The sequence below is a fragment of the Mobula hypostoma genome, chromosome 4 (assembly GCF_963921235.1).
Source record: "Mobula hypostoma chromosome 4, sMobHyp1.1, whole genome shotgun sequence".
Classification (NCBI taxonomy): Eukaryota; Metazoa; Chordata; class Chondrichthyes; order Myliobatiformes; family Myliobatidae; genus Mobula; species Mobula hypostoma.
This window is the reverse complement of record NC_086100.1, coordinates 188,035,751-188,055,418: the sequence shown is the minus strand read 5'-3', so window position 1 is coordinate 188,055,418 and position 19,668 is coordinate 188,035,751. Positions and strand designations below refer to the sequence as shown.

Sequence of the window (19,668 nt, the reverse complement as noted above, 5' to 3'; positions counted from 1 at the left end):
AAGTTGATCAAAAGACATGAAACAATTATCCAAAAATAAATCATGAAAATGTACTATACCTTTGAGTTTCAATCAAAGTAAGCTTGATCCATAGTGGAAGGTTGAAAAAGGAAATTACATATAATAGGACTTGCTAAAAGAAATTGATTGAACCTAAAAAATCTTCGGAATTGAAACCATATACGTAAAGTATGCTTAACTATTGGATTATTCATTTGTTTATACAATTTAGAAGAAATAAAAGGAAGCGAAGTCCCTAAAACTGAACCCAAAGAAGACCCTTGTAATGAATTACATTCAAGATTTACCCAATGTGGACTTAAAGATGCATCCAAATCTCGTAACCAAAACTTTAAGTATCAAATATTAATTGCCCAATAATAAAATCTAAAATTCAGGAGGGCGACCTTATCTCAAACAATAATGAGGTGGCCTACAGGGAAGAAGTCATCACTCTGACATAGTGGTGTCAAGAAAACAACCTCTCCCTCAGTATCAGAAAACAAAGGAGCTGGTTGTGGATAACAGGAGGAATGGAGACAGGCTAACCCCTATTGACATCAATGGATCTGGGGTTGAGAGGGTAAACAGCTTTAAATTCCTCAGCATCCACCTCACCGATGACCCCACATGGTCTGTACACACCAGCTGTGTGGTGCAAAAGGCACAACAGTGCCTCTTTCACCTCAGGTGGTTGAGGAAGTTTGGTATGGGCCCCCAAATCCTAAGAACTCTTTACAGGGGCCCAATTGAAAGCATTCTGATTGACTGCATCACTGACTGGTATGGGAACTGTACTTCCCTCAATCACAGGATTCTGCAGAGAACGGTGCGGACAGGCCAGCACATCTGTAGATGTGAACTTCCCATGATTCAGGATATTTACAAAGACAGGTATGAGAAAAGGGCCTGAAGGATCATTGTGGACCCGAGTCACCCTAATCACAATCTATTGCAGCTGCTACCATCTGGGAAGCGGTACCACAGCATAAAAAACCAGGACCTACAGGCTCCAGGACAGCTTCTTCCACCAGGCCATCAGACTGATTAACTCACATTGATTTGAGTGCATTTCTATGTTACATTGACTGTTCTATTTATTATAAATTACTATGATTGCACATTGCACACCTAGAGACATAACGTAAAGATTCTTACTACTTGTGTATATGAAGGATGTAAAACATAAAGTCAATTCAATTCAATTTCTCTTGTGGGAATTCCCAATGTGAAGATGTTCATTTCCTTTCTTTAAGGAGGTTTCTACCCATCTGTTTTACCCACACCACCTGTTTCCCTGCTTGTTTCTGATGAGCCTATGACCAAAATGCATTTGCACAGCCACATATATTAACTTAGTAATGAACTCCACTGATTCACCATCCTCTAGCAAAGGAAATTCCTCCTCATATCTGCTCTAATACGGATCTGTCCTCTGGTCTTAGACTCTCCCACTATTGGAAACATCCACTCCATGCCCACTCTGTCTAGGCCATTCCCTCATGGCTGATTTAGAACACAGAACATAGAAATCTACAGAACATGACAGGCCCTTCAGCCCACAATTTTGTGCCAACTTTAGAAACTGCCCAGAATTACCCTACCACATAGCCCTCTATTTTTCTAAGCTCCATGTACCTATCTAAGAGGCTCTTAAAAGGCCCTATTGTATCTGTTTCCACCACTGCCGCCAGCAGTGCATTCCATGCACCTACCACTCTGTGTGAAAAACTTAACCCTGACATCCCCCTTGTACCAACTTCCAAGCACCTTAAATCTATGCCCCCTCGCGTTAGCCGTTTCAGCCCTGGGAAAAAGCTTCTGGCTAACCATATGATTAGTGCCTCTCGTCATCTTATACGCCTCTGTCAGGTCACCTCTCATCCTCCTTCATTCCAAGGAGAAAGGGCCAAGTTCACTCAACCTATTCTCATAAGGTATGCTCTCCAGTCCAGGCAACATCCTTGTAAATCTCCTCTGCACTCTCTCTATAGTGTCCACATCCTTCCTGTAATGAGGTGACCAGAACTGAACACAGTACTCCAAGTGCGGTCTGACCAAGTTCTTATATAGCTGTTACATTACCTCACAGCTCTTGAACTCAATCCCATGGTTGACAAATGCCGACACACTATAAGCCACCTTAACAACAGTAGCTCTGCACAGCAGCTCTGACTGTCCTATGAACACAGACCCCAAGAATCTCCGATCCTCCACACTGCCAAGAGTCTTATCTTTAATACTATATACTGACTTCAAATTTGACCTACCAAAATTATCTGGGTTGAACTCCATTTGCCTCTCAACCCCATTCTTCTGCCTTCTTCCCTTAACCTTTAACACCCTAACTAATCAAGAACCTATTAACATGCACATTAAATATACCCAATCACTTGGCCTCCACAGCTACCTGTGGCAATGAATTCCACAGATTCACCACCCTTTGGCTAAAGAAATGCCTTCTCATCTCAATTCCAATGGGACTTCCTTGTATTCTGAGGCTGTGCTTTTTGGCCCTAGGCTTGCTCACTATAGGAAACACCCTCCCCGTGTGCACTCTAGGCCTTTCGATATTCTGTAGGTTTCAATTAGATCCCTCCCTCATCCTTCTCAATTCCAGTGCGTACAGGCCTAGAGCCATCAAACACTCCTCATACTTCCACCCTTTCATTCTTGGGATCACTCTTTTAAACCTCTTCCGGGCACCTCCAATGCCAGCACATCTTTTCTTAGATACGGGGCTCAAAACTGCTCACCCTTCCCAAAGCAAAGTTTCAGCACTGAGTGTTCTATATATATAATGTTAATTTATAGTTTTTGTTACGTATTGCAATGTACTGTTGCCGCAAAGCAACAAATTTCACAATGTATGTCAATGATACTAAACCTGATTCTGAAGATGAAAAATAATTTGCAAAGTAACGGGTTGGTCATGGACCATGTGCTGCCATTTTAAGGGCTTCTATTTTTTTTTAAGGATCATTTTCCTCTCTAGTAGTTCAGTTATATGTACTGTAAAAAAAATATTTTGTTTAAAAAAAAATTACCTTCTGGTATCCTTGTAAGCGGAACAAGTGCTACACATGCCCTTACACTTCCTCCCTTACCACCATTCAGGGCCCCAAACAGTCCTTCCAGGTGAGGCGACACTTCACCTGTGAGTCGGCTGGGGTGATATACTGCGTCTGGTGCTCCCGATGTGGCCTTCTATATATTGGCGAGACCCGACGCAGACTGGGAAACCGCTTTGCTGAACACCTATGCCCTGTCCGCCAGAGAAAGCAGGATCTCCCAGTGGCCACACATTTTAATTCCACATCTCATTCCCGTTCTGATATGTCTATCCATGGCCTCCTCTACTGAAGCCACACTCAGGTTGGAGGAACAACACCTTATATTCCGTCTGGGTAGCCTCCAACCTGATGGCATGAACATCGACTTCTCTAACTTCCGCTAATGCCCCACCTCCCCCTTGTACCCCATCTGTTATTTATTTTTATACACACATTCTTTCTCTCACTCTCCTTTTTCTCTCTCTGTCCCTCTGACTATACCCCTTGCCCGTCCTCTGGGTTCCCCCTCCCCTTGTCTTTCTCCCTGGGCCTCCTGTCCCATGATCCTCTCATATCCCTTTTGCCTATCACCTGTCCAGCTCTCGGCTCTATCCCTCCCCCTCCTGTCCTCTCCTATCATTTTGGATCTCCCCCTCCCCCTCCAACTTTCAAATCCCTTACTAACTCTTCCTTCAGTTAGTCCTGACAAAGGGTCTCAGCCTGAAACGTCGACTGTACCTCTTCCTAGAGATGCTGCCTGGCCTGCTGCGTTCACCAGCAACTTTGATGTGTTTTACCTGCTGAAATTGTCTTCATTCAAATAATTACAGCAGAAAATGCTGACTGTAGATTGCCATCATTTGCAGTTCTTTTGGTTTTGTGTGGATTCAAATACCATCTTAGAGTTGATAATGAGCTTGAGCAAATACTCGGCAAAATTATAGTCAGAGTAATCAATTGTAAATCAAATTATGAGCAGTTAACCTGCTGTGTTTGAAGGGCTGTCAAATTGTTCAACTCCAGACTAACCTAACCTGATTCCATGCAGCTATGAAGGCAAGACAGCGGCTACATTTCATTAGGAGTTTGAGGAGATTTCACATGTCACCTAAAGCACTTGAAAATTTCCACAGATGTACCATGGGGAGCATTCTAACTGGCTGCATCACCGTCTGGTGTGTGGGAGCTGCAGCACAGGATCGAAGTAAACTGCAGAGAGTGGTAATATTAGTCAGCTCCAGCCTTCACAGTATCCAAGATCTCTTCAAGGAGCATTGTCTCAAAAAGGTGGCGTCCATCACTAAGGACGCCTACCACCCAGGACATGCCCTCTTCTCACTGTTACCATCAGGAAGGAGGTACAGGAGCCTGAGGCACACACTCAGCGATTGAAGAGCAGCTCCTTCCCCTCTGCATCCGATTCCTAAATGAACCCATGAACACCACCTCACTATTTTTTTTTAAAGTTATGTTTTGCGCTACTTACTTAATTTAACTATTTGATATATAAATATATTTACTGTAATTCACAGTTTTCCCCTATATTATCATGTATTTCATTGTACCGCTGCCGCTAAGTTACCAAATTTCACAATATATGTGGGAAATATTAAACCTGATTTCAATTCTGATTCTGACAGTGTCACAAAGAGATGGTCAAAATAGTCTGTAGCTGTGAAGCAGTTAGCATCCATCATGAAGGTAACTCACCAAACGGGACCTCATCTCTTCTCATTACTACCATAGGGGAGGAGGTACAGGAGCCTGTGACCCACAGTCAATTTCCTCTTGTCCTCAGCTACCATCCCACCAGCCTCCGCATCCAGCACGTAATTCTTCACAACTTCCACCATCTCCAGTGGGATCCCACCACTAGGCACATCTTTCCCTTCCTCCTCCCCCAACATTCTGGAAGGTGAAGTAGTACAGCCGGCAGATGATAGGTGAAACGAGATGAGGAGGGAGGGGAGGTGAAATGAGGAGCTGGGAGGTGACGTGTGGTACAGCTTAAGGCTGAAGAAGATGGAATCTGATAGGAGAGGACAGTGGACCATGGGAGAAAGGGAGGGAGAAGGGGCACCATAGGGAGGTGATGAGCAGGTGAGGAAAAGAAAAAGGTTAAGAGGAAAGACAGAAGAAGAGAGAAAGTAGAGGGTGGAGAAGCTACCTGAAGTTAGAGAAATTGATATGCATGCCACAAACACAAAATGCTGGAGGAACTCAGCAGGCTAGGCAGCATCTATTGACAAGAGTAGAGTCAACATTTCAGGCTGAGACCCTTCAGGAGGACTTGTGCTGTCAGGTCGGAGGCTGACCAGACAGAAAATGAGGTGTTGCTCCTCCTACCTGAGAGTGTCCTCATTGTAACTGTAGGGGAGGGTATGGACCGAATGGGAATGGGAAATAGAATTAAAATGGGTAGCCACCGGGAAATCCTATTTCTCGTGGCAGACAAAGCGCCCAGCAAAACGGTTCCCAATCTATTGTCGGTCCCTCCAACCACCTGAAGTGGATTGGTTGTGTTTATAACAATAAATCTGATTCTGATTCTGACAGGAAGGGTGTGAGGTGAGAAAGGTGGGGAAGTGGAACTCTGGAGTTTAACTGCAGTGTGCGAAGGAGACGGGACTGTGTGAGGGACCAAGGTTCTGATCTAATACTGACCCTGCACACATCAATACCAAGCAGGTCCACTTGTACTGCAAGGATCTCACTGTACACGTGTGTGACTACACCACCGAGCAAGGCAGTGTGCTATAGTGGCGACTGGAACTTGTCAACTATTGTTCCAAAGCAGAGCCATGAATCAATCAGACTTCTGCCTAAGGAAAACTAAATTCCTTATCTGGCTGTTTCAGCACACTTCATAGAGTGCCAGACTACTCAATAAAGCTGTTGGTAAAATACATCAATCAATCTTCACACGCAGCTAAGATGACTCAACCAGGCTAAAGAGCAAAGTGAAATAAAGAACATGTCCAAACAGCAAGTGAAGAAAATTGACCAGGCAGATTTAGAACTTCTGTCAACTGTTCTAACGGGGCAAGTGGATTGATCCAGCTCTTGCTTAGAAGAATAGAGAGTTCTGAAGGTCTTTCCTTAGCTTTGATGGTTCTCTTGTACAAAAGGATGGACTAAGATAGTACAATACATTATGATAGATTGACCTCAAGGTCTTCCTATTGGGAAACAGTAAGATAGACCACACAGTCTACTTCACTATGATAAACACAAGAGATTCTTCAGAGGCTGAAAATCCAGAGTAACACACACAGAATTCTGGAGGAACTCGACAGGTCAAGCAGCATCCATGGAGAAGAATAAAGAGTCTACGTTTCAGGCTGAGACCCTTCATCAGAACCTCCCTTGGAGGAAAGTGCCAGAATCCAGAGGGGCTTTGACGTGGAGGGATGAGTGGAACAGGATGACACAGAGGATGTGGTACTGCTGGAAAACAGGAAGGATGGGGAAGAAAGGGAAGGAGGTGACTCGTGGTGGGACTCTGTTAGAGCTGGTGGATTTAGTGACGGATGCAGAGGCTGGCAGGGTGAAAGGCGAGGAACCAAGGAGACTCTACAGCTCTATGGCCGGGACAATATACACCAATGCTCATCAGTGGAAAACATGAGCAGTTTCAGGTTTCTGGGCATCAATATCTCAGAAGAAAGATCCTGAGTGCGGTGTACTGAGGCAATCACAAAGAAGGCATGCTAGCAGCTGTAGTTTATTAGGAGATTGAGGAGACTTGGTATGTCACCAAAGACTCTCGCAAATCTCTGCCGCTGTACCGTGGAGAGCATTCTGACTGGTTGCATCAAAACCCAAATGCCCGAGATTGGAAAAGACTGAGAAAGGTTGCAGATTCAGCCAGCTCGCTCAAAGGCACAAGCCTCCCGCCATCCAGGACATCGTCAAAAGCACTGCCTCGAGAAGCATCATTAACGACCCTCACACCCTGGACATGCACCCTTCTCATTACCACCATCAGTGAGGGGCTGAGGAGCCTGAAGACCCACACACAGCATTTTGGGACCGCTTCTTCCCCTCCGCCATCAGATTACCAAACAGTCCATGACCCATGAATGCTACTTTGTTTTCCCACTTATGCATTATTTATTTATTTACTGTAACCTATAGTGAATTGTTGTGTATTGCACTGTACTGCTGCCATAATACAACAAATTTCATGACATATGGTACGTCAGGGTGGCAGGGTAGAGAAATATCTCTACCAAAGGAGATGTAAGGCGCTCCTTTCCTCCACTAGCCTGCAGGTCACCCTTGGGCAAGGTTTAGCACCTGCTTAGTCCCCCTGATCAGGGTCACGAGAAGCCATGCAAGGATGAAGAATTCCCCCAGATTATAAACACCTAGCTTACGTACTCCTGCACACACAAATGGCTATTATTAAATTCAAAAGTCTAGCAGAACTAATTTCATCACATCGTTGTTCTTTCTTTTTGGTCTGATGGGTCAAACAAGCTCCAGTCTTTAAAAATAATAACTACTTACATGCACACCAGTGGCCACTTTATTAGGTAATTCTGCTCATTAATGCAAATATCTAATCAGCCAATCATGTGACAGCAACTTAATGCATAAAAGCATGAAGGCATAGTCCAGAGGTTCATTTGCTGTTCAGACTAAACATCAGAATGGGGAAGAAATAAGATCTAAGTGACTTTGACTGTGACTGTGGAATGACTGTTGGTGCCAGATGGGATGGTTTGAGTAGCTCAGAAACTGCTGATCTCCTGGGATTTTCACAAACAACAATCTCTCGTTTACAGCGAATGGTGCGAGAAACAAAGGACATTTGTGAGCAGCAGTTCTGTGGGCGAAAATGCCTTAAAATTGAAAGGGCCAGAGGAGAAATGAACAGACTTTTCCAAGCTGATAGGAAGGCGACAGTAACTTAAGTAATCATGCGTAACAGCAGTGGTGAGCAAAAGATCTGTTTGAAATGCACGACTTGTCAAATCTTGAAATGGATAGGCTACAGCAGCAGAAGACCACGCACAAAACTGCACACTCAGTGGCCACTTTATTAGGTACACCCCTGTACATAACAAAGTGACCCACTGAGTGTATAATCTCCTTGCACTAATCCAGGTGTTCCCAACCTTTTCTATGTCATGGACTCCAACCATTAACCAAGGGGTCCGTGGACTCCAGGTTGGGAACACCTACACTAATCAGATAAGATTATCTCTTAAGAAGACAGGCTGCCAATTTCACTGCAAGAGGCCACTTTAGAGAGTTGATTTGAAAACTGATAAGCAATGGCTTCCGTTGATAATTACACAACCTTGCAAAACAGTGTAACATTCGCTGAAGCTTCAAGGTCATCAAATCCAACCACTGACCATAGGACATCGTGATTCTGATTGTAATTAGGTGGGGGAAGACTGCATAAACATTCATGTCAGTTGGTCTCCGTTAGCAGCATTCATCAACAGCAATTCAATATTTATAAGGCATCCGTTAGTCTTGCGAGACCATGGATCTGCGCCTGGAAAGTCTTCACTCTCCAGGGTGCAGGCCTGGGCAAGGTTGTATGGAAGACTGGCAGTTGCCCATGCTGCAAGTTTCCTCTCTCCACGACACCGATGTTGTCCAAGGGAAGGGCAAGGGCTGATACAGCTTGGCACCAGTGTCGTCGCAGAGCTCTGTGTGGTTATGTGCCTTGGTCAAGGACACGACACGCTGCCTCGGCTGGGGCTCGAACTCACGACCTTCAGATCGCTAGTCGAATGCCTTAACCACTTGGCCACATGCCCACACATAATATTGAATTATGATGCATGATTTTATGCATTTTGCAATGTAAATGGACAATGTTTATGGACAAACCTCTGTAAAAATAGAACGTGTTTATTACCCAGGGAATGGCTTGTCAATATAAAATAGATAAACTGCTGAAACAGATGATGCTCCCTTGACAACCTCAAGCATTTTCCACTGAGGTTGGGTGGGACTATAATTAAAGGTCATGGGTTAAGGTGAAAGGTGAAAAGTTTAAGGGAAACATGAGGGGAAACGTTTTCACTCAAAGGGTTGTGAGAGTGTGGAATGAGCTGCCTGTGCAAGTGGTGCATGCTTTGAGTTCAATGCTTAAGTGAAATTTGGATAGGTACAGGGATGGTAGGGGTATGGAGGGCTATGGTCCCAATGCAGGGCAATGGGAGTAGGCAGCACAGACTAGATTGGCCGAAGGGCCGTTTTCTGTGCTGTACTTTTCTATGGCTCTATGTGCTGGAACACTTATAAGAACATAAGAAATAGGAGCAGGAGTAGGCCATCCGGACCGTTGAGCCTACTCCACCATTCAATAGGATCATGGCTGATCTGACCATGGACTCATATCCACCTGCGTGCCTTTTCCCCATAACCCTTCACTCCCCTTCTATGCAAAAATCTATCCAACCTTGTCTTAAATATATTTACTGAGGTAGCCTCCTCTGCTTCACAACCATTCCAGTGTAATAACTGTTCCATCTCTTCAAAATTTAGTTAACATATAGCAAAGATTCACAAACCGGAATGCAACACCATTTTGGTTGCATGTTATTTCTGTAGTAACCAGGGGCCAGAGTATAATTCTAATCCTGGGTACAGACTGTGTGGAATTTGCATGTCCTCTCGTTGACTGTGTAGATTTCCTCCAGGCGCGCCAGTTTGCTCAGCCCCTCCCATTCCAAAAAACATGCTGATAGGTTAAGAAACTACTTAAATTGTCCCCTGTGTAAGCTAGTGATAAACAGAACCAAAGGGGAATTGATGGGCGGGATGGGGTGCCACAGTAGCATGGTGGTTAGCACAACGCTTTACAGTGCAGGCAACATGGGTTCAATTCCCGCCACTGCCTGTAAGGAGTTCGTACGTTCTCCCTGTGACTGCGCTGGTTTCCTCCAGGTGCTCTGGTTTCCTCCCACTGTCCTAAGACATACCGGTTGGTAAGCTAACTGGTCATTGTAAATTGTCCTGTGATTAGATGTCTTGCGAGACCATGGATCTGCGCCTGGAAAGTCTTGCTTCAGTCTCTCCAGGGCACAGGCCTGGGCAAGGTTGTATGGAAGACCGGCAGTTGCCCGTGCAGCAAGTCTTCCCTCTCCACACCACCGATGTTGTCCAAGGGAAGGGCAAGGGCTGATACAGCTTGGCACCTGTGTCATCGTAGGAGTTGCCAGAACGAGGTTGAAGACAACGTCGGACTGCCTTAGGGACTTCAGCTCCGGATTTGTCCTCAGGGTTTACTCCCAAAGCCTTTCCCATCAGTGGGTATGGCCGCAAGGCAGCGGAGGTTTGAAATCAGAGCTTTCCCTCTCTTAGATGGACTGCCTTCCCAGGCTGATGAGCTCCATCTACCTGAAGCACTGGTTTTAAGGCGCCAGGACCCGCCTTCGCCCCGTCTCCTGTCAGTAGAAACAGTTCCACCGGGCTTAGAGGCTAAGCCACACGAGAAGGCCAGGAGTTGGACTTGGTTGTCAGAGGCTATTTGAGGTGCATGCCGTGAGGAGAACTTTTAGGTAGTGGGAGCTTGTCCCCACTACCACTCCTCGGCTTGACAACCTTGGAACCTCCTGTGATTAGGCTAGGATTAAATCAGGGGATTGCTGGGCAGTAAGACTTGAAGGGCCGAAAGGGCCTATTCCACGTTGTATTCAAGTAAAAAAATAAATAAAGTGTGTGTGTGTGTGTGTGTACGAGAGAGAGAGAGAGAGAGAGTAAATTGTAGAGGGATAAAGAAATAAAGAGGAGGGGAATGGGACTGATGATTGCTCTAATGGAAGCTGGTATAAACCCTACAGGCAAAATAGCCTCCATTTAATGTTATTGTATAAATAAGATAGTAAAGAAGAACATAAGACATTGGAGCAGAAGTAGCCCATTCAGCCCATCAAGTCTGCTCCACCATTTGATCATGATTGATTTTTTGACCCTCTCAACCCCATTCTCCTGCCTTCTCCTCACAGCCCATGATGCTTTTACTAATCAAGAACCTATTAATCTCCACTTTAAATATACCCAATGCCTCTGCCTTCACAGCCACTACAATTACTCAAGGAATTCTTGGTTGCATATGTTCTTTGTTTACACTGTCCTAGACGTAAATGCTAATGTTAGCAAGATTGCTCCACAGTTGCTGTCTGACCTGCTGAGTATTTCCAACATTTCCTGTTATATTTTATAATTTTTAAGGCGATTATCAAAATCAAAATTGAGTTTATATTCATAAGCACAGGTGTATGAACACACAGGTACATGGAAAAACTTACAGCGTCACAGGAATATAGCATCATATTAGCAAATTTTCAAAAAATACATTAATTAAACATATACATAAAATTTACAAGAAGGTAAACAATTGGAACAAAAAAGAACTGACAGTATACTTTAGTACAAAGTGATCAAAGTAGTCATAGTGTTGCCAAACTCTGGTGTTCAGGGTTGAACCGGTTGGTTCAAGAACCAGACGGTTAGAGGGAAGTAGCTGTTCCTGAAGAAATATTATTTCTTTTACCCTGAGTTAAGAATTTAAATACCCTTCCTGAAAGAATGGCAGAAGATAAATCAACAGCAGTTACCAAACAGAAATTGGATTTATGCATGAAAAATAAAAATTATCTCAGTGTTGGAGGAAGGAAATCTTTAGAATATATTACATAAAATGCTGGAGGAACTCAGCAGGTTAGGCAGCATCTATGGAGAGTAATACACAGTCAACATTTCAGATGAAGACAAGTCCTAATGAAGGGTATCAGACCAAAACATCAACTGTTTATTCCTCACCACGGATGCTGCCTGAATTGCTGAGTTTCTCCAGCATTTGGTGTGTGTTGCCCTAGATTTCCAGCACCTGCAGAACCTCTAGTGTTTTGGAATAAACTGAATCACCATAGACACTATGGGCCAAATATCCTCCCTCTGTTCTCAAATCCCTACAATAATTTGAGTTGTATGTTGACTCTTCTGACACTTCTGCCTTTTTTTGGTTGGAGTTGAGTGAAGAAATTTCTGGTGCTGGAACTTTCCATTTTGCTGATGGATAGTTTCGTATCCAGGTCTACGTTGTGTCTGCACCCATACCTGGGTTCTCTATTTTCTGGAAGTTCCCATGCAGCTGAGCACTCTCGTTGTAGAGTTCATTTATATATTTCAACATCAAAGCAAATTTATTATCGAAGCACAAATATGTCACCACATACTACCCTGAGAAGCATGCAGTAGGGTCTCGGACCGAGGTGTCAACTGTACTCTTTTCCATAGAAGTTGCCTGGCCTGCTGAGTTCCTCCAGCATTTTGTGTGTGTTGCTACCCTGAGATTCATATTCTTGTGGGGTTACAAAGAAACACAATAGAATCAATGAAAAACTGTACACAAAGACGGAAAAACAGCCAATGTTCAAAATACAACAAATTGTGCAAATAATAAAAAAAGAAAAATAAATAAAATAATAATATATAAATAAATAAATTCAGAGACCGTGAGTTGTTTGTTTATACAGTTTGGTACAACATTGTGGACCAAAAGGCCTGTAGTGTGCTGTACTTTTCCTATACCAGATATTATTATACTTGGTTTGTACAGCTATTAAATGAGGGAATGTGACCCAATTTCATTAACAAGCAAATTAACATGTGAAAAATCTCACAAAGGCCGAGTAAGTGTTTTATCTAAAGAGGAATTGAAGGGTTTATTTACTTGTCTGGGTCAGCACGGCCAGTGGTTGAGAAATGAATGCCACTGCAGACCTAGACACTTCCAATAGGCTTGTTTGCTTCTCAACTTGTTGTTCCGAATGAAAATTAATCATGACCCAAACTCCCAAACAGGAAGCGGTTATCACCAGTTAGCTCAGTACGTGCTGTGTTTTCCACATCGGTCAAAGTATGCAGTCTATGTTGCTGGCATAAATGAAGGATGTTTGGCTTCTTGAAGGAAGGTCTGAGTTACAAAGAGAAATATTCTAACTTTGGCAAGGTGACAGCAGATATAGCAACTTACAGATGGCACCAGGGTCTGGTGACTCATTGCATGGAGCTCCCTACAGGTCCATTCATTTTTTCTGTTATAATCACTCTACAGTTTTCAGTCTAAACTCTGTCGCTGAGAATGACTACGCTTTATTCTGCACTCTGCTATTGCTCACCTTGTACTACCTCAATACACTGTGTAATGAATTGATCTTTCATTTTTTACTTTATGTTAGAGATACGGAACAGACTCTTCAGGACCAACGAGCCTCTCCACTCAGCAACCCACCCACCCAGCCCAATGACAGGACATCTATTATCAAAGTATCTATGCAGTATAAAACCCCGAGATTCATCACCCCCCCCACCCCGCAGACAGCCACAAAACTAAGAAATCCATGGAATCCGTTCAAAGAAAGACCTCAACCCCACGCTCCCCCACATGCAAAAAAAAATCCCAGAAAATGGCAAAAAAAGAGTGAAAAACGCAGAATATGAAACACAAGATCAAAAGAGTCCGAACACATTCTGTTCAGCTCAGTGTTCATTATCTGCAGGCCACCCCGACTCAAAATCGCCCATTATAGCAACAAAAAAAAGGAGTGACCAGAAAGCAGAAACACATCATAACATGATCTACAGAGTCTGATTCACAAACTGCATCGATTAGACCTTGCCCAAGACCCAGAACTCTGGTATCATCCTCCAACACCATCGAGGGAGAGAGTGAGAGAGAGACCATTCAAAGCAGTGAACTAGAGGGAGAGAGAGAGACCGTGACACACAGACACTTTCCTCCGGAAGCAGCAAGCGAGACTATCACAAGCGGACACCTTACTCCAGCAGCAGTTTGTAGATGGCGCTGAACACCTCTTCCCCTTCCTCACTCACCTCGATGATTTCAATTTTCCTCGGTGCTTTAACCAGCGAGACTGGTGAGAAATGGAATCGATCGTGAGCTTGCTCCCCGTCTCCAGGCTTCTTGGCCTTGAAGCTGCACGCCTCAGGGAAGACCCTCAGAGAAAGCAAAACACCAGATCGCCCAATCGGCCCGAAAACACACCGCCAAAATGTAGTTCACAGGCTCCAGCAGTAGCACAACCACACTTGATAGAAAAAGACGTAAAAGAAACGAAAGCGGTTTCGTGAACCATTTGGAGGATGTCGCCCTTGGTCGTGTTATTCGCTGGCGCCATCTTCTATACAATGATCAATTAACCTACTAACCGGTACGTTGGAATGTGGGGGGAAACCGGAGCACCCAGAGGAATCCCACGCGTTCCTGAGAGAATGTACAAACTCCTTACAGACGGTACCAGAGTTGACCTCTGAACTACGACACCCCAAGCTGTAATAGCGTCGCACTAACCACCGTGCTACCACAGCGCCCTAATCCGTATAAACTGTATACAAGACTAACTTGTCGCTGTATCTCAGCCCATGTGACAACAAAGAAGCCAACACCAATTCCAAATCAACGTGTGCTCAATAAATGGGGAGAACACCCGGACACAAAACCGGGGAGGTCTGCTGGAAGCTGGAGACTAAAGAAGGCAGCCTGTCCTGGTGTTGCATGGGTGAGTGGGAGGGAGGAATGGCGCCTGTTTTTGCTGCTGTTGTTGTTTTGTTGCTTGTTGTGTCCTGTGTTGTTCTGCCGAGCATGGTGGGCATGCTACCTTGGCGCCGGAACGTGCAGCAATGTTTGCGGGCTGCCTCTAGCACACTCTCGGGTATCTTGGATGTTAACACAAATGGCACATTTCACTGGATGTTTCAATGTACTCACGATAATTAAGTAAACTTGTATCTTGAAAACCTGAAGTAAACAGACACTCACTGGTTCCTGACAAGGTCAATGTATCTAGATTTCCGATGATTACTTCCCACTATTTACTCACAGGCTGCCCTCGCCTGTAGTTAAGTGGCTGCAGGTGAGGGCATGAATATTCAGTTTTTACGGAAGTTGTGGACATAAAGAGAACTCATTTTATTCAGAGAGCCTGCTTGAGGGGTGTTTGACCAGTTTTATGACCCTGAATCATATGCAGCATGGTGTATTATAAATGCTACCCTATGAAAGGAGCTGTTTCAGACAAGCATGATTCTATAATGACCACCGTACCTTTTTAAATTCTTCCATTGAATATTTTAAGTGTTGAAATTGTCAAATTTCTCATTTATTCTGGATTAGATATTAAGCTGCGGTTTTAGCTGCCCATTCAGGAGATCATAAAACTTTGCCGACACCACATAAACAAGCGTTTCCAGGCTGCAAGCCAAAATTCATCCCAACCATCAGTTGTTTATCTTACACCCTATCTCTTGTTTACCACCGAGATCCTTCCATGGATTCAGCCTCAGCTATGCAGCCAGCATAATCAAAGAGCGGAACCACCCCAGGCATTCTCTCTTCCCCCCTCTCCCATCAGGCAGAAGGTACAAAAGCCTGAAAGTATGTACCACCCAGCTCAAGGATATCTCTACCCCACTGTTATAACACCTAGTATGATAAAATGGACTTTTGACCTGACCATCTACCTTATTATGATCTTGCACCTTATTGTCTAACTGCACTACATTTCATCCAGGGGGTCAGTGTGGACATGGTGGAGGATTACAAATACCTGGCGATACGAATTGACAATAAACTGGACTGGTCAAAGAACGCTGAGGCTGTCTACAAGAAGGGTCAGAGCCGTCTCTATTTCCTGAGGAGACTGAGGTCCTTTAACACCTGCCGGACGATGCTGAGGATGTTCTACGAGTCTGTGGTGGCCAGTGCGATCATGTTTGCTGTTGTGTGCTGGGGCAGCAGGCTGAGGGTAGCAGACACCAACAGAATCAACAAACTCATTCGTAAGGCCAGTGATGTTGTGGGGATGGAACTGGACTCTCTGACGGTGGTGTCTGAAAAGAGGATGCTGTCTGAGTTGCATGCTATCTTGGAAAATGTCTCCCATCCACTACATAATGTACTGGTTGGGCACAGGAGTACATTCAGCCAGAGACTCATTCCACCGAGATTCAACACAGAGCATCATAGGAAGTCATTCCTGCCTGTGGCCATCAAACTTTACAACTCCTCCCTTGGAGGGTCAGACACCCTAAGCCAATAGGCTGGTCCTGAACTTATTTCCTGGCATAATTTACATATTACTATTTAACTATTTATGGTTTTATTACTATTTATTATTTATGGTGCAACTGTAACGAAAACCAATTTCCCCCTGGGATCAATAAAGTATGACTATGACTATCCACAACACCACCTATCTTAGTATCATCTGCATACTTACTAATCCAATTTACCACCTCATCATCCAGATCATTAATATATATTACAAACAACATTGGACCCAGTACAGATCCCTGAGGCACACCGCTACACACCGTCCTCCAATCTGACAAACAGTTATCCACCACTACTCTCTGGTGTCTCCCATCTAGCCACTGCTGAATCCATTTTACTACTTCCATATTAATGCCTAACAATTGAACCTTCCTAACTAACCTTCCGTGTGGAACCTTGTCAAAGGCCTTACTGAAGTCCATATAGACAACATCCACCATTTTACCCTCGTCAACTTCCTTATTAACCTCATCAAAAAATTCAATAAGATTTGTCAAACATGACCTTCCACGCACAAATCCATGTTGACTGTTCCTAATCAGACCCTGTCTATCCAGGTAATTATATATACCATCTCTAAGAATACTTTTCATCAATTTACCCACCACTGATGTCAAACTCACAGGCCAATAATTGCCGGGTTTACTGTTAGAACCCCTTTTTAAACAATGGAACCACATGAGCAATACACCAATCCTCCGGCACCATTCCCGTTTCTAATGACATTTGAAATATTTCTGTCAGAGCCCCTGCTATTTCTACACTAACTTCCCTCAAAGTCCTAGGGAATATCTTGTCCGGACCCGGAGACTTATCCACTTTTATATTCCTTAAAAGTGCCAGAACTTCCACTTCTTTAATCGTCATACTTTCCATAACTACCCTACTTGTTTCCTTTACCTTACACAATTCAATATCCTTCTCCTTAGTGAATACCGAAGAAAAGAAATTGTTCAAAATCTCCCCCATCTCTTTTGGCTCTGCACATAGCCATCCACTCTGATTCTCTAAGGGACCAATTTTATCCCTCACTATCCTTTTGCCACCAACATAACTGTAGAAACCCTTTGGATTTATTTTCACCTTACTCGCCAAAGCAGCCTCGTATCTTCTTTTAGCTTTTCTAATTTCTTTCTTAAGATTCTTTTTACATTCTTTATATTCCTTGAGTACCTCATTAACTCCAAGCTGCCTATATTCATTGTAGATCCCTCTCTATTTCTAAACCAAGTTTCTACTATCTCTTGAAAACCATGGCTCTCTCAAATTTTTAATCTTTCCTTTCAACCTAACAGGAACATAAAAATTCTGAACCCTCAAAATTTCACCTTTAAATGACCTCCATTTCTCTGTTACATCCTTCCCATAAAACAAATTTTCCCAATCCACTCCTTCTAAATCCTTTCGCATCTCCTCAAAGTTAGCCTTACCCAATGCATAATAAGAATATTTGGAATGAAAATTGAAAAATAACATATTTTTGATTTTATTTATAAATTGAAGGGTATAATGAAGTACAATACTGCAAAGAAAATCTTTCGCGTTTCGTAAACTTTTTCTCGTCGGTCTTTATTCCTGCTGCATGGCAACAAAGGCTATGTGCACGTGGGCATTTCAGTTACTGTATTGCCACACAGCCAAGCAGCTTAGAGAGGGAACAGTGGCCACCAATAATTCAGCAAGTTTCAGATTCAGATTAATTTATTTATCACATGTACCTCAAAAGATACAGTGAAATGCTTTGTCTGCATTAACAACCAATACAGCGTTAGGATGGGTTGGGGGAACATCAAGTGTTGCCGTATGTTTTAGCACCACATGACATGCCCACAGAGCTCAGCAGAACAACATGGGACATAACAAAAAGGAACACAGCAAGCAACAAAACAACAACAGTCAAGCAAGCCCCTTTCCTCCCTCCCATCCACCCGCCCACCCACATACCCACACACACAACAGTCCTCCAACCCCAAGACAGGCCACCTCCGGGCCTCCAGCTTCCACTGGACATGTGGACTCAGAGAGCGAGCTTTGGCCATGGTGACATATACAATACTAGAGTCATGATACTAATTCAACAGAACTACCATATGATATAGATTCAGTAGAACAACCACTGATAAATGAGATCAAACATACAGTATCTACCACAGTTGCCAAAAATCAGCATGACTAACAATGATGGCTTTGATTAAGCATAACTACCATTAGTTATACAGATCCCAAATAACTACCAATGATGATATGGATTAAATGTAAGTGCTGCTGACTGACGCAGTTTTAAGCTGATTATCCCAGACAAATTCAGCCAAACTACCATTGACGATATAAATGCAAGATATCTGTTACTAATGATATAGACTGAGCATAACTACCACCAAAAGTGCAAATACAGCATAACTAATAATGATGATACTGATCAAGCTTAACTATCACTGACAATGCAGATTTAGCAGTTACCACTGGTAATACAGATTTAGCTTAGCTATCACTTAGAATACACAGTTAACATAACTACCAAACAGATTCAGTATGGATCCCAGTGATAGTGTAGATATAACATAACTATGATTCTTATTATATCCTTTCAACCTGTTTTTAAATAAAATAACCAGTCTTAATAAACACAAGATCTGCAAAACCTTCAACTCATTTGAAATGTGCTTTCCAAACAATCTGGTCTCTCACTACGGCGAATTGTTTTACCCTGTGTTGTCATTGTACTGGGAGGGAGTTGAACAGTAACTCTTTACTGTAATCCTTACCCTGTGAGGTATTTCTCGCCACACCTCTGCTGTCAGCTCCTTCCAACAGTGTTTTCATTCCTAAGGGAGGCATACTCTTAATCTGTCAAAAAGGGAAGAGTAAAACTTAAAGAGAGGGCATAACATTACCTCAGAAGGATTTCCCAGTGGTGTGGTGAAAGCACAGGTGAAAGTGAGAACATTGCCACTGCCTTTCAGCTTAAGTACAAGGACAGTCTAGTCAGCCAATCACAGGGACATCTCCTGAATATTATCAACCTATTGGCTATTCACAGAAATAACCACAGTCTCACTTAACCCTGTGCACACTGATTTCTTGTTCAAAAGTTAGAGAGACAGAGGCATACATAGTAGAAACAGGCCCTTCAGCCCAATATGTCTACGTGGATTAGTATATTATAATATTATATTATGAGTTGAATGCAACATTCAACTCATAGACATCTATGTTTTAATTAATGTTGTAAAAAGATGTAGCATAAACTCTTGTATTCAGTGCCCTGGAAAATAAAGGCAAATATCCAATATACTATATTATCCAACCAGCCTACACTGCTCTACCTTTGAAATCCTTAAACTTATACATCAAGATCTTCCCACTCTTCCGCAACTTCTTGGATGTTGCCTTTCATTGAATAGATTCTAGCCTTATTAGACCTTCAAAAATGCATCACCTTATTTTTTTTAGTTAGTTACCAAAGTACATACACTGTATGTCACCATATACAACCCTGAGATTTAT

At 43.3% G+C, this 19,668-nt stretch overlaps 1 protein-coding gene across 2 annotated transcripts in view; it reads right to left on the bottom strand.

Moving 5' to 3' along the window:
* Positions 1–19,113, bottom strand: part of slc4a11 (solute carrier family 4 member 11) — a 302,038-nt gene extending 282,925 nt beyond the window's left edge. Inside the window, exon 1 of one of the 2 annotated variants that reach the window (XM_063047132.1) lies at positions 19,056–19,113. Coding sequence is in view for 1 of the 2 variants with exons in the window: in XM_063047129.1 (XP_062903199.1) it covers positions 18,927–18,999 (73 nt within the window). In the remaining variant the exon portion in view is untranslated. Of the gene's footprint in view, positions 1–18,926 lie in introns of both variants that reach the window. The other variant, XM_063047129.1, reaches the window with a different exon arrangement.
* Between the last annotated feature and the right edge of the window lie 555 nt (positions 19,114–19,668).